Here is a 16523-nt window from a genome sequence, read left to right on the forward strand (position 1 = left end):
GAGGTGCATTAGCAATAAAATTTTGTTGAATGACCTATTATTTTGCTTGGCACATTCTATACACACATTAAAACTGTCAACTTCCTCTTCATGTTTTACTTTTTTTTTCTTCAAGTTCTTTATCGTCAGCATCTTCTTCTAATTCATTCTGTAGTGTCATATTTATAATTTCAGCATCTGATTTGATTTCGAATTCACTTTCGGTTCTACCTATAATCCATTCCGTAACATCTGTTGTGAAATTTCAACATCTGGATTTATATTTTTAACCAAATTATGCACGTTTTGAATTTCCTCTTTTTGTGTATCACCGTAGTTATCTTGGTAAATTCTAGAAGGCCACAGTTTTTTCCATGACGCTTGAATTGCCTCAGGTTCGACGGCTTCCCAAGCAGTAGTAACTGAGAATGCTACTGTAATTATTTGAGGTTTCTATCTTTTATTTAATATTTACTTATGTTTATGTTTTGAAATTTGAAATAGAAATATTGCGCCTTTGTAACATTTCTATCGTAAATCTGTCTATCGATTTCTTTACATATCTATTTCTTTAGACTTGTCTTCTATATTTTTATTCGTTAACTTTATTATACTTTATTCTTATCCATTACCTTTCTATATAGTCATTCAATCTTAATTCCTTTTCTCTACTTTCAGTATATTATACTTATACTTGAGATTTCTAGAAATTTATTTGATTATTCCAGACTGTGCCACTAAAAATCTCTAATTGGCATAAGAAATTAATTATACCTCCAGTAAAGCACCTCTATACAGTTAATTACAGTCGTGACTAACTCCTAACTTAAATTTCGTATCAAGGTTTAATTTCTTTCCCGCTTACAGGATCGGATTTTATTTGAGAACAGTGCAGTTGCTAAAAGGATCAGACGGCACTTCTTATGAATAAAACAAACATTTATTTACTCTAAGACAGTAATACAATGTATACACTTAAATGATGTTACTATCATTTCCTCTCAAGGCTAAGCATCAAAATTAAAACATCACATAGGACAACTCATAGTCATGTTATAAACATCAAGTAAATCATCAGACAATTAATTCTATGTATCAAACGACTATCAGCCCATTTACAATCCAGGAATTATCATGCTTTGACTAATAAAATCTCCAATTCTAACTTTCACACAAAAAAAAGTAACACTCACTTGGCAACCAACTTCTCACACCATTACAATTCTAAATTCTATAATTTTCTTATCAATTCTTTTAAACCATTTCAATTCAATACAACATAAGCTTAAACTTTCATTAACATCTTTCCAATTATTCTAAAAGCATATTCACTTCTTGCGAATTAGTTTTCAGTCTATTACTTCTTTCAATTCTAAGAATTCAGTCTATCCAAAACAGTCCTTCACATCATAAATTAAGAGAAAGTTTTTCAACAAAACATTCAACTCACATTAATTCTTTCATAGGCACAATTGCACTTAGTCATATCTTCTCTTAGGGCTTATTCTGGATCCCCCTCTATTTTTAAGGCTTGGTCTATTGCTTCGGATGCGTCATGGAAACTGTGTTCTCCTCTAGAATTTCTCGCAGGGCTGGAGCTCGATTTTTCGGCGTTGTAGGTACTAGGACGTACAGTCTGATGGTCCAAGCATTGTCATCTGGGTCCTGAGCCATCTATAAGGTTTCGCCTCCAGTTACCCTCCTGTCACATCTCCCGATGCACGATAGTCGATCCTTGTCAGTCCATTGCTGACCTTTTTATTTTGCCTCTCATGGGACCCTGTGTGAAGTTTTTAGACCCCCAGATATTTCATGCAAACTTTGAATTTAGGTCTGAAATCCCCATACCCATCATGTGCTAACTCCTTTCCTTCTAGAAAGTTCCGACTTCTATCTCCCTGAAGTATAGTTTAATCCCTTTTTCAGCATAGCGTAACAGCTTCTGATATATACCACCCCCTTCTGCTATCGACCTTGACGGCGGCATTTTTATTTTGTTACAATGGGATTTCCATTCTACCCTATACCAAGTGATACATCAAATATATTTCTGAACTCTAAGGTAACTGCCCCTAAACTTCTATTTTTAGATACTTGTTTACTTTATTTTAGCATGTTTAATTCCTTGGGATCTCTACAGATGGGCATTTTGTATTACTTATGTAGGTAATTCTAACATACTTCTGCTCTCTAAGGGATTTTCTTTTGAAATACACACTCATATATCTTCTATCTACAGTATCATGTAAATTTTTCTGGGCTAATTTTATATGGACTGATATTATTATTTACATCTAATATATACAAATTTACAATTTTTTAAATTTCGGATGTGGCTCCTGTAAAATCGATGCAATTAAGCATTGTAAGAATTATGACACTGCATCGAATTTTACACTACGTCCTTAATTATTAATAGTACACAAAATAGTAATATGTAATAAATAAAACTTTTTTTCTTTCAAACTGCAGTTCGGATAACTGGAGGGTTCGGACTAAAGAGGTTCAGATTAGCGAGATACCGCTGTATGTTTAATTTTCCATTAAATTTATATTTAATATACATTGATGGATTAGGCTTTCACAGCTGTAGGACATTTTTTTAAAAATAACTTACTATATATCCAAATCATAAAATAGAAAAAAATGATTTATTACTGAAAAAGGCACTTCTAGAAAGATTTCATCAGGTGAATAACATAGAAGTGGGGGGAAAAAAAAAAAAAAATACAAATCAAAAATACATAAAAACATTATGCCTGAGTACAACTGCCATAGCATTAAATAAAAATATGGATTACTAATCTTTGAATGAAATCTTGGACTAGCTGCACTGCCGTGCTTGTGTGTGTTTGTGTGATATATCAAGTTGATAAACTCTAAAAATTATGTGCCTTGGCATATATCAAGAAGCTATTCTGTACTCAGTAGAACCTTATTCTTGTTGAGAGGCTTATACGCTGGTTAAACATGATAACTAATATTTAAGGAATTGACAGCGTACACTAGAAATATAGATTAAATAAACTTTAATATATACTTTCCGATATTTCAGCGAACGTCACGTTGCCATCTTCTTGGAAACTTACTACAAAGACACGTGCACACAAGCACTAATAACAGCAAATGAGACTGAAGCTAGGAAGCTAGCGTTTTCCTAAAGTCCTGATGGTGCCCCTTGGCGGGCTATATTGGTAGTTCTTGGCCTTTGGGCTGAAGTTCTTCTGATAAAAGTTTCCCAAATTTGGGGCAGTCTTATGCATCCAAATTTGTTGAGGTTTGGCATGTTCCTAAGGGCCGAGGCTGATTCCATGAATAGTCTTTCATACTTGAACTTGCTGTGGTGTATTACTGTGGCTTTCTTCCATCTTATTCTGTGGCGAGTATCCAGAGCGTGGTCTGCAAGCCCAGAGTGGCTGTACTGGTGAAATCGGATGTAATCCTTGTGTTCTGAGATTCTGATATTTGCTATCCTGCCTGTTTTTCTTCCAAACCACATCGCCAACGATATTAGATTGGATGTAGCCTGTGTTCTCAATAAAGCAAAACCTCCAAAATCCAACATATCCATTAGTGAATACAAGGCACTACAAGAATTGAAGAGAAACAAAAAAAATAGTGATCACCAAAGCGGATAAGGGGAATGCCACTGTGGTACTCAATCTTAAAGACTACACAGGTAAGCTCAAGGCTTTATTATTAGATCGTTCCACTTACCTCCCCATTGATTACAATCCCACCAACTCACAAATTAGGAAACTCCATAGGCTCCTTAAGAAGGTCACTTCTTGGCCTGTGGAGATTACCAACAGACTAAAACCCTATAACTCTAGACTCCCCCCGCATATATGGGCTCCCAAAAATACACAAAGAAAATGTGCCATTACGTCCCATAGTGGATGGCATTGATTCCCCCACTTACAAACTAGCCAAGCATTTAGCCAAAGCGCTCTCACACTATACTGGCAATACACCATCACACATAAAAAACTCAGCCCACTTCAAAGTCAGTATAGAAAACCTTACACTCCAACATAATGACATAATGGTAAGTTTTGATGTCTCCTCCCTATTCACGAATGTCCCCCTCAAAGAAACCTTAGAGCTAATTCAAGCTAAATTTCCTCCCGATATCTCAGCCCTATTTCAGTTTACAATGAACTCAGGCTATTTCGTTTGGCAGGAAAAATTCTACAAACAGATAGAGGGGACAGCCATGGGTTCACCACTTTCCCCACCCTTGGCCAACTTCTTCATGGAGACGTTAGAAGAGAAAGCTTTAAATTCAGCCCCCAAAAACCTACCATATGGCTTCGCTATGTTGATGATGTTTTCGCTATTTGGCCACATGGCCCGGATTCACTCCTCTCCTTCCTAACACACTTGGACAACCAACACCCTAGAATCAAATTCACCCTGGAAAAAGAGGAAAACAATAACCTCCCCTTCCTAGACACACTAGTCACCCGCCAACCTGATGGAACCTTGGTTTTCTCAGTTTATAGAAAACCCACCCATACAGGCAGATACATTCACCAACAATTCCCCCCCCCCCCCCGCACAACAATATGGAGTTATTAAAACATTATTCAACAGGGCAAAAATAATCTGTTCTAATGATCAAGCCCTAACCACTGAACTAAATCACATCCGTGACACTTTCTCAGCCAACGGCTACCCCCTCCAAAAAATCCAAAAAATACTTAACCCAGTTATCCACAACCCACCACCCCCTCCCCTTCACAAAAAAGATTACTCTAAATCCATCACCATTCCCTACATCCGAGGCACCTCGGAAAAAATCAATAAAATCTTAAAAAAACATGACTTGACCACTTGTTACAGACCACATAGAAAACTGGCATCCCTTATCCGCTCCACCAAAGACCAACCACTTCCCCTAAACCTACCTGGTGTATACCAGGTCCCTTGCAGCTGTAAACTGTCCTACTTTGGCCAAACAGGCAGGACAGCAAATATCAGAATCTCAGAACACAAGGATTACATCCGATTTCACCAGTACAGCCACTCTGGGCTTGCAGACCACGCTCTGGATACTCACCACAGAATAAGATGGAAGAAAGCCACAGTAATACACCGCAGCAAGTTCAAGCATGAAAGACTATTCATGGAATCAGCCTCGGCCCTTAGGAACATGCCAAACCTCAACAAATTTGGATGCATGAGACTGCCCCAAATTTGGAAAACTTTTATCAGAAGAACTTCAGCCCAAAGGCCAAGAACTACCAATATAGCCCACCAGGGGGCACCATCAGGACTTTAGGAAAACGCTAGCTTCCTAGCTTCAGTCTCATTTGCTGTTATTAGTACTTGTGTGCACGTGTCTTTGTAGTAAGTTCCCAAGAAGATGGCAACGTGACGTTCGCCGAAATATCGGAAAGTATATATTAAAGTTTATTTAATCTATATTTCAAGTGTACGCTGTCAATTCCTTAAATATTAGTTAACTCAGTAGAACCAGAATTCACTGTATTATCATAATTAGCCCACAAGAAAGATTCAAGTCCATCTAGGATAGCAATAGCCTGAACTCTATCCAAATTTCTATTTCATACCCAATTCATGATACACATAACACTACTACCCAGCTGTGTTTGTAGTTAGCTTCATGTTTGTGAGGGGGGGGGTTGAAAAATTGGATAGATGAGCCTCATACAAACATTGTGGCCAAACTAATTGGTGTAATACAAGATCCACCTGCATAAGTTAGTTTGTGTACTTGTGTATACTCACACCAGTGGCTCACTGCTAGTCTAGTTGGCCATATAGATAGTGTCACTCTAATCAACAGACTGCATGTTTTAATCCCACAGTGGTACTGATGTTTGTGAATGTTTTTAGCAACAGATAAATTTCATTGCGGGCGAGAGGCCACTACCTACTTATTCGAAACTTGAAATAGCTTGAAAATGCTCTATATTTGGTCTGTACAGCAGGCTTTCCAAATTATTATTAACACTAGACCTCCATGGAGTCAAGTGACTCACTGTAGGAGGTTCTCATCACTGCACACAAAGATCAATGAACCATGCATGAAACTTGTTCAGCATTTCTGTCCTTACCACACTCTTAGACAATGCATTCCAATTAGTAACAACTCTGCATGCAAGGAACATGCTATTCACTTCATTGTTCAGATGTTATACAGCTTCCAGAGATGGCCTCATTTTTACCCATGTCTCCTTCCATTTTACAAAAAATCTGTTATCATCCAACCCTTAACCTTCCTATGGTACTATAATATGGCCTTTTTGTGGGAGATGGTCATAAAAAACAAAATCTCTCTCTCTCCTACATTTTTGCATATCCTGCTTTTCTTTTTAAACCAATTTTGTAAATCAGGGACCAACTCTTGCATAAAGTTGGGGCCTTATGGCTTGCAAAAAAGGCCCCAACTCATCATCCACACTGCTAATCTCTCTCTCTATACAGCCAAGCCTAAGATCAAACCTGTTAAGAAAAACATAAAAAAATGTTTATGTTTAATTACCAAAAAATATCAAACCAAAAATGATATGACAAATATTTTGCCATAATACTACTGAAAAAATACCATTCTTGCTAAGATTCATTTTGTCAAGATGCATATAAAAACAACAAAAGAATCCAAGCAATCATTAGAAATATGATGAAATTATGTGTGAAATAGTTTTATTTCACCCTAGTGAGATGAATTATTATTTTATTTTTTTTTTATTTTTTGGCAATCAGAAATGTTATAATAACTGTATGACTAACTTTGCCCAATCCTCCTCTTCTACCTTTATGATGTTGAGGTTATTCTTGGACCTTGCAACCACAACTATCTCGAGGATAAGGTGGTTAGCCCTATGCCTCCCGGTGTGTCCTATGTCTGTAGATGTGTGTGTGTGTGTGTTCATTGGGCCAGTTTGCCTGTACTGGAGGATGAAAAACACAAGTTTCCAGGTGAACCCCCCCCCTCCCCACTACCTCCGTATGAGACCGAGTAACTTACCTTTCATCGAAAGAGACCAGATATTGATGGGAATCGAGACCAGACTCGATTCCCATCAAGTTCCTCACGTCACTGATGGGAATCGAACCCCGGTCTTTCTGACCAAAGGGCTTCGCCAATAATGACTCGGCTACGGAGGCTCACTGTATGACATTAAAGTCATTTTAATAATGGGAATCGATAAAATGAATAAAATCCAAAATTATAAAATAGTATCATTAATGCACTCTCTCTCTCTCTGACACACGGTGGGAGAAAGCGCTTTAAAAATAAATTAATTTAAACAAATGATCATTAGCCATATTTTTATATATATTTGAATCAAAATGTCTATAAAAAAAGATAAACATTTCTGGCTACTGAAATTTAGACCAGATCAATTAATCCACACTTTGGCTGTCCCAAATACCAAATAATAATAATAAAGCTTACCTAATAATTTATTAGAATGAATGTCGATGGGAATATTTTGCTCGTTCTGCACCTAGAATACATTAAAAATAATAAATATTTAATTCACTCATTAAGTAGCAATTTATATACAATCAAAACAACATATACTTTAATCACTCCCCCTTCTATAGATACCAGTGGCACCAGGTGCCCATTTTGATTGGGTGTGCTGTCGTGTGGGTTATGCAACCCGTGATACCAAATTTCATCAATTTGATTGTATGCATGGGCTTCCGCAGAAACTTAAAAAATTACTTGAAGATAAATAATTACATCAATAAATTTTTATAATTATTGATGTAATTATTCAATTACATCAATAAACATCTCAAGATAAGCTAGGTTCAGAACTATATAAATATGCAGGAACAAGATTCAAAGAAAGACTTATTATTTTTAAATAAAATTTACTCAACTGGTATCCCCCCAATAGAACGGAAAAAAGCAATTGTGATTCCTATCTTTAAGAAAGGTAACAGAAATGACCCTAAAAACTATAGAGGTATCTGTATACTAAATTCCTGTTACAAAATATATAGCAGAATCTTAAATAGCAAACTAATGAAATATTCCAAAAACTTTATTTTAGAAGTAAGAATGGATTTAGAAAAGGACGATCATGTATAGACCCGGCCTTTTGCCTAAAATTAATAATAGAGAAAAGAAGAGAATATAATTTAGAAACACATATTGCATTTATTGACTTTGAAAAAGCATTTGACAAAGTTAAAAGAAACATATTATTTAACATATTAAAAGAAAGACAAAGACTAAATAATATCCTAAAAGCTATCACAAATATATATGAAAATAATCAAATACAAATAAGATTAAATCACGAGCTATCATATACGAGAGAGATAAACCAAGGGGGTCCGACAGGGATGTCCCCCTCTCAGCAACTCAAATAATAATTACAAATTCTGAAGATAACTTACAGAAAGCTATTTTAGATCTAAATATGATAGCCAAAGATTATGGTATGATAATATCAACAGAAAAATCAAAAACTATGACCTTTAAAGGACAAGATCCAGTAAGAACTAAAATAGTAATATATGACAAGATCTTAGAACAGGTGAATTCATTTAACTACCTAGGATGTATGATCACATATGAAAATGAAAAAGATATAAACGTAAAAATTGCAAAATATTTGAAAATAACAGGTGTAATTAACTCTATATTTAAACCAAATCTAGTTCAAAAACAAACCAGGCTAAAAGTATACAATACATTGCCCTACCAGTCTTAATGTATGGAAGCAAAATCTGGACAATAAAACAAAAAGACAAACAAAGATTAACAACAGCAGAAATGAAGTTTATGAGAAAAACTGCAAAGTATACCCTATTTGATCACAAAAGAAACGAAGATATTATGAAAGAATTAAACCAAGAACCAGTAATAGAAAAAATTTAAAAATATAAACATAAATGGATGGAACACATTCAAAGAATGAAAACAGAAGGATTACCAAAACAAGCCGTTAGGAAAAAGAAAACCAGGACGTCCTCTGAAACGATTCAATGATGACTTCTAAGGCCAGAACAGGCCATGCTAGGCCTAAATCCTTGATACGCATGATGATGATGAATAAACGTCTCAAAAGAATTTTTTGATGTAATTATTTGTCGATATAAATTATAAATACATTATTTTCATTTTACATTGAGTTTAATGATCTTTAATTCTTGGAAAAAAAAAGGAATTAATAGTATTTAGCACAATTTTATATATAAAAAAATTGACCAGCATATTTTATTATCATTCATTAGTTGTTTTTTTTTAGTATCAGTGGTTTGCCTGTCTTATCAATCTCACATATGCTGGTATTTTTTTTGTAGATCAATATCTTATAATACACAGAATATTCATTTTTATCTGGGAATATATTTTTTTATTGTCTGTTGTTTCCAAAGACTAGAATAAAAATGTCTCTATACCATTAAAAAACTTTGCAACCTCAACAGATGATATACTGCATAGCAAGAGAAACATTTAGGTTCTTTCTCCTAACATCCACTTTCAAATTTTCAGTTCCAGAAAACATGTGTAACAGCTGTTTGTAATATAGACATCAGATACAGAAAGCACTCAACTCATGACAAGTGACAACATTCAATTGGATTAGTTGACACAATAGCCAATCACAGTCAAAAATGTTAGCTCACCCAGCCTCGCCTTCTCAGCAGTTTAAAAATACTAAAACACTAAGAATTTGACCTGCTGTGCCCTCTTTACATCTTTTAGAATGGCTCAAAGGTGTATGCATTTTGAAAGCACACCCAGGCTATTAACGCGAATGTGATGCAATGTTTAGGTCGAAAAGTGCCCTTTTCATGAAACACTAATGAAGCATTAGTGCTTCATGAAAAGGGCAACGCTTCATTGCCCTCTTCATGAGGGCAATGAAGCGTTACTATACTGTGTTTAATTTTAGAAAGTCTTTAACGGGAATAAATGCAAAAAATATAATACTGGTAATACTGATATTTCGTGGATGAGCACTGCACACCCGGAATATTCACCCCTGATACATACACACCCTCATTCATTCATCCTACAATGAGAGAGAGAGAGAGAGAGAGATTGCATAAAACATTCACTAAACAAACATTTTATTGTTTGTTTAGTGAATTAGTTTGTTTAGTCTCAAATGATTCTAGAAACACAAACACTGCATTTCATCGAGCAACATATTGAAAATATCACAGCAAACAGAAAAGGTTTATTTATATTATATAGGTATATTCTACAGAAGATGAGCAAATGAGAAGTCACAGATTGGAGTCAGCATAAGTAGTACTGGTTATGGACCAAGAGAAAAAGATTATGCTTATCTATGAATGCCAGAAGTGTCAGAAATAAAGGAAAGGAAATGAAATTGTTGCATTGACTGAATTTATGTGCCTGAAAATCGTTGGAATAAGTGAAACATGGTTGGATGCGAATGACATCTTCACAGGAATAGAAATGGAGGGATATTCAAGATAGGAAAAGGAAGAAAGGGGTGGAGGAAATGCTGATGATGATAGCAGGGGAAGTGGGTCTGCACAAAGTTGAGAAACAAGGGGGGGGAAGCAGCAGTGGTTTTGATGCAGTATGGTGCGAAGTGGAGGTTGATAGAACAAGATATTTGGTGGAATGTTACATGTTACTAAAGACCAAGGAATGTGGAGGGTGGAGACAAAGAAATGTATAGGCAACTTTACTTAGTGAAAAGTGATCATTATAGGTGATTTCAATTATGGTAATATTGACTGAAATGAAGAGATAACCACAGGAGAATAAAGAGAATGAATTTCTCGAGTTCTTACAGGACAACAATCTTAGGCGATATGTAGCAGAGGGCACATAAGGATTAAGAGTCTTAGATCTGGTTATATCATCAGAGGATGTGATTATGAATGGAGTGTCTAACCTTCTCTACCTGAATAGTGAGAGTGATCATGGAGCGATCACTAAGATTGTTGTCCTGTAAGAACTCAAGAAATTCATATTATTATCTACATCTCCCTCCTATCTATGAAAAATCTCTATTGCAGTAATTTGGTACAAACTTCCTCACCAACTTTTGTGTCAAATAACATCATTCCCTCCAATCCACCAACCTCTGGAGATGGTATTTCCTCAATCTATCCTCATATCCAGCATTCCAAAGACATTCCATCACTACCTTACAATCTAATATTATAAGCCAGACATTGCCAAATCTAGCACACTCTCTTTCTGGCTTTCTGTGAACCAAGATTTCCTTGCTCCATTCTACAACATTCATTAATTGTTGCAATTATTCTTCAATATCTGAAAATCACTCTAACTTCAACTTTTTATTTTTGAAACCCGACTTCCTACATTCCAATACCAGAACAATGAAGGAAGCTTCCTTGGCAACTTCTACATCCACAACTGCTGGCAACCTTTTGCAAATTGAACTATCATGCTGGAAGAGATTCTGAAGAATTTGCAACAATGAGCAATGATGCAAACTGTTCATTTACTCACCAGAATTTCAGATAACCTTTTACATTCTTCCAACTCTCAATCTTTTTCTTAACATTTCTTCTTCTAAGTATTCCACAGAGATCACATCTATTCTAGGAAACAAACCATAACTTCATGCATATTTACTTTTACATAATGCCTTTCCTCACCACCTTAGGCACTACAACAGAAACAAGTGGTTATCTCTTGAACCTCTACTCTTCTTTTCTATGATAAAACTTCTGTTTCTATTTTCCTGATCTGATTGTTTGCTTTGAGTTACATAAATAATTCTTGATGGAGTGAAGGTTATTGTAATCATGGTTGTTTAAGAATTACAGTCAGAACAAGTAAGGCTACAAGGCCAATTTATTATATCGATGAATATGTGTGTGTGTGTTACATGATGAAAACCTGAATTTCAGGGAGAATGGAATGAAAGCCTTTCTTCTCAATTTCATTCAAAATTCTCACCCACTATTCAAGTCACAGTTCTCCAACAAGTGTGCCAAGGCAGACTAAAAAAAGCACCTGTAAATGGCTTGAGACTAAAAAAACTCCAGTTTCCCAGTGGTGGATAATGACCTGAATTTTAGGATTGCACTGCACAAGTTGTGAAGTCATCACATTAGATTATAGCAATGGTGCAGAGGATCTTGACATGCAGAAATAAAGAGATTATACTTCCATTGTGTAAGCCTCGATTAGGCCTTAAATGAATTATTGTGCAGAGATTTGGTAACCAGGATTGGGATCAGAAAGGATCCAGAGAAGACTAAGAGGTATCTGGTCTTTGGAATATGAAAACATAATAAGAATTGCAATTTGCAGAGCCTTGTGAATAGGGGAAGAGAGGAAATACTTGCATGATTGAGACGTGCAAGTTGGTCAGGTGTTATTAACAAGGTTAATACAGAAGAAATTTTTCATAGAATGGGAGACAGGAGTAGACTAAGAGGCCAACCCGGGAAACTGTATAAGTAGGGTGTGGGCAAGGGTCGGGGGTCCTTTGCATAAAGAGTGGCTGATGAGTGGAATGCATTCCCTGAGAATGTCGTGAAAGTAGATACACTGAATGAGTTTAAAGCATGGTTGGGTTTGCTTTGTGTGTGTGACAGTGTGTTCCGCATGCATTAAGTTTTTGATTCTGTGAAGGATAATAATAATATGTTAATAATAATATAATTCTTAGCCTACACTGAAGTTCAAAAAACCAACAATTTAATATTATTTAAACAAATCAAATGCAGAAGAACTCTTGTACAAAATGTTCATCCCTTCTAGCTTGCAAAGGCCAATGGGCACAATGTCTGCCTATCTATTCTTCCACATCTCTTACATCCAAATAGCATCACTTAAAAATAAAACTGACTGCTAGCATCATTGTTTACCTCAAACTACTGGGGTGATGATCTCGGCAAATCATCTCCTACTGAAGTGCAACATATAAGTGCCTACATAACACAAACTGGAAGAACAACAGGTTCTTTATTCATGACTAGAATTGAACCCTTCAATTCTAGTCATGAGCAGAGGAATCTTTATACGGGATTTTTTTCAACTGAAGGTTAATTAGCGCATTTCATATGGAGGTAACATAATTTTTTCCTCTGGGAAACTTGGGTTTTTCATCTCACATACAAGCAAATCGACCAAATCGACAAGCAAATTTGTATGTAAATTGTACAATTTACATACAAAAAATTCTGTTGGTGGTAACAGTAGATGGCACTGTAGGTGGAGATTAAATAGGGGAGATGGTGAGTTGTGTGTAGTGGAGTAGAGTGCCTTCCTGTGATGAGTCATTGGAGGTGTCATAATAATTATTATTATTTTCCTGACCTCGGAGTCACAAGACTCATTGTGGGAAATCAACACTAGTCAATAAGTCTATCATATCACTCCTTAAACTCATCCAGTCTGCATGTTCACCACCCTCTCAGCAATGCATTCCATGCTCCTACCACTTTCTATGCAAAAACTTACTTCTTACTCTTTTACTCACCAAATTCTTTTGCAACTTGTAGGGATGGCTCCTTTCCCTCATTCTATCATATGAAAAATCTCCTTCAACAGCTTAAATGTCTCAATCATATTCTCTTTTTGCCTTCTATCCATTAACCGTGCAGTCTGAGTGCCCTCAGTTTATCCTCATAAACAACATTGTACAGTTCTGATATATTTTTTTATCCATCTGAGACGTCTTCACAGCCTTTGCAATATGTCCTCAGAACATCAAATCTCTATCCACAATCATCCCGAGATCTCTTGCTTCCTCCACTTCTTAAAGTATAACTCCACCATGTGAGTAAGAAGCATCCAGTCAGTGGATCTCAAATTTTAAAATCTTACATTTAGTTGCATTAAAATGACATTCCCATTCATTTGCCAACTTTATTAAAATAGTCTAGCTTATTAAAATCCTCCTGAAGGGCCAAAACATCAGAATCTCCCAAGCTTCACATCATCTGCAAACAACAGAACATCTCCCTGTAGTCCTGTGACAATACCACTGACAACGATTGAACAGTGATGATCCCAGGACAGAACCCTCGTGAAATAACACCTGTAACCTTTCTGCTGTCTGGTACTGCCTTTCCCCATGTACAATTCTGATATCTATCAGAGAGCCAATTACCAATCCAATCCACAATCTGATATTCAAACCAATAAGATACAACTTAAAATTTAACATGTTATGTGGCCCCTGTCAAATGCCTTGGAAAAATCCAAAAACATGACTGCGTATGCCAGGGGTCTTCAACACATGGCCCACGGGCCATATGTGACCTGCGGATCTCTTTGGCCCACCAGCCATTTTGAAGAAATAAATACTTAACATTAAAATGCGATTAAATAAAAAATAATTTCAATGAAGCTCACGGTCCACTAAGCTATACTGCGGTATTTAGAATTGTAAGAGGCTTTCCAGATTCACAAAGAACGCTGTGCATTTGATACTTTACATAAAATCCTATAAAAAAATATTAAATAGACATGCTTCTTCAGCCATCTACAAGCCTCAAGGGGTACTTAAGTACTAGTACTAACGTCTCAGGTAGATGGCTGAAGCAGTAGTTCGTTCGAGTGCGCTGTCTAGTGCCTTCCAGATACATCTCGAAGGTTCTTGAAACTTCGTTATTTTCATATAAATACAAGAGGATCTCCACCACAGTCAGTCAGTCAGTCGTGAACAGTGTGATATTCATGTATAAGTGCACATAGATTCATGTTGTCAGTCAAAGCCTATTGTGGTTTTATATTGCCAGACTTTTTTTCATTAGTGTGAGACATATTCGGTGGATAATAACCGTTACACACCCATTTTGGATCATTTTTTGGGTTCACCTTCCATCACTATGGTGTCTACGAGTAAAAAGCATAAATCAAGCGATTCTTGTCGGGTTTTTAATGAAAAGTTGACCAATTTGTACTTTTTTGTGCTGATCGACGATACGTCAGTGTATTTAATTTGTCGTGAGTCAGTGTCAGTATCAAAAGAATACAATATAAAACGACACTATGAGACAAAGCATGCATCCAATTTCAATCACAAGGGCAGCTTTGTGTGGACAAAGTGAACCGTCTTCTCCAAATTGAATTAAAATGCCAGCAGGGTACACTTAAAAGGCAGAGGGAGGAGAGCGAAGCATGAATCACATAACTTACTGAAAAAATTGCTAAAAAATCAAAAGCCTTCTTAGGCAGCCAGTTTGTGAAAGAGTATCTCATCGCTGCTGGGGATATTCTGTGCCCAAACAATAAGGAAATGTTTAAAAAACCGAGTTTGTCTGGGGTAACTGTAGCACGACGTGTCAAAGAACTTGACAATTACATTGAAGTAACTTAAAAAAAACAGTCATCCGAATTTACGTCACATCACTTGCTTTAGATGAGAGCACAGATGTGAAGGATACAGCACGACTCGCTATCTTTGTGGTTTATTATAAGTGATGTGCATTGGCTGAGCAGAAGGAAGGTTCTTAAAAGTGTCTTTGACAAAATACAGCAGTTCATGCAAACCAAGGGGAATCTGACTGTGGAATTTAACGATCCAAAGTGGATGACAGACTTTGCCTTTGTGACCGACATCTCGTTGCATATGAAAGACCTAAATACGCAGCTACAATCCAAATATCAACTGGTGCACACTCTGTTTGATCACATCAAAGTTTTTGTGGCCAAGCTGAAACTTTGGGAGGCACAACTCGCAAAAAAAGACTTCACTCATTTTCAGCTTCTCGCTGAGTCCAACTGTTCATCCCTTATGAATATGCTACAAAATTAGCCAAGTTGCAAAGTGAGTTCGAAGAGAGATTTAGTGATTTTTGTAACCAACAGTCTTCTTTAGATTTATTTTCAATTCCATTCAGTGTCAATGCTGCCAAAATGCCAGGCTCAGTAGAAATTGAGCTGCTTGAACTCCAAAACAAGTCTTCTTTGAGAGAAAAATTATTCAATGTGCCCTTGCTTACATTTTACAAAGACTACATTTCTGAGGATGCATTCCCTAATCTTCGCTGGCATGCTTTGAAGATGTGCGCTTTGTTAGGAAGCACATACTTATTTTTGTGAGCAGTTCTCCACAATGAAGCATGTGAAGTTCAAGACAAGAACTCAGATTACAGACCAACATCTTGAGAATACTCTGCGCATAGCGACTTCCAACACTGATGCCAACATCGACAAGCTGTTCAAGGAAAAACATTGCCAAGTTGCCCATTGACATTGTAAAAAATGAATGTTTTCTTCATTAAATTATCTTTTTTCAAGTATTGATTGTATTTACTTATCATGAAACCAACTTCTACCTACGCTCTTAAAGCTGAATTTGTTTATTTTTATAGGATTTTATGTAAAGTATCAAATGCACAACGTTTGTGCATTTGATACTTGTGAATGTGGAAAGCATCTTACAATTCTAAATACTGCAGTATAGCTTAGTGGCCTGCGGGCTTTGTTGAAATTTTTAATGGGGCCTGCACTGTCTGAAAGGCTGAAGACCCCTGGTGTATGCCTTATCCTCGTCCACTACTATTGTTACTTTATTGTAAAAGGTAACCACATTACTAAACACGAATACTCTTTAAGAAACCCAAATAATATT

At 36.2% G+C, this 16523-nt stretch overlaps 1 protein-coding gene across 1 annotated transcript in view; it reads right to left on the reverse strand.

The window, feature by feature from the left end:
- LOC150098890 (CDK5 regulatory subunit-associated protein 3) overlaps window positions 1–16523 on the reverse strand; it is a 143934-nt gene that overhangs the window by 114867 nt on the left and 12544 nt on the right. Inside the window, exon 2 of the mRNA XM_090405590.1 lies at window positions 7409–7460. Within this exon, the coding sequence (XP_090261716.1) occupies window positions 7409–7460 (52 nt within the window). The remainder of the gene's footprint in view (window positions 1–7408; window positions 7461–16523) is intronic.

This window comes from Typopeltis vanoorti, chromosome 15 (genome assembly GCF_054136105.1).
Source record: "Typopeltis vanoorti isolate ZY-2024b chromosome 15, IOZ_Tvanoo_1.0, whole genome shotgun sequence".
In the NCBI taxonomy this organism is placed as follows: domain Eukaryota; kingdom Metazoa; phylum Arthropoda; class Arachnida; order Uropygi; family Thelyphonidae; genus Typopeltis; species Typopeltis vanoorti.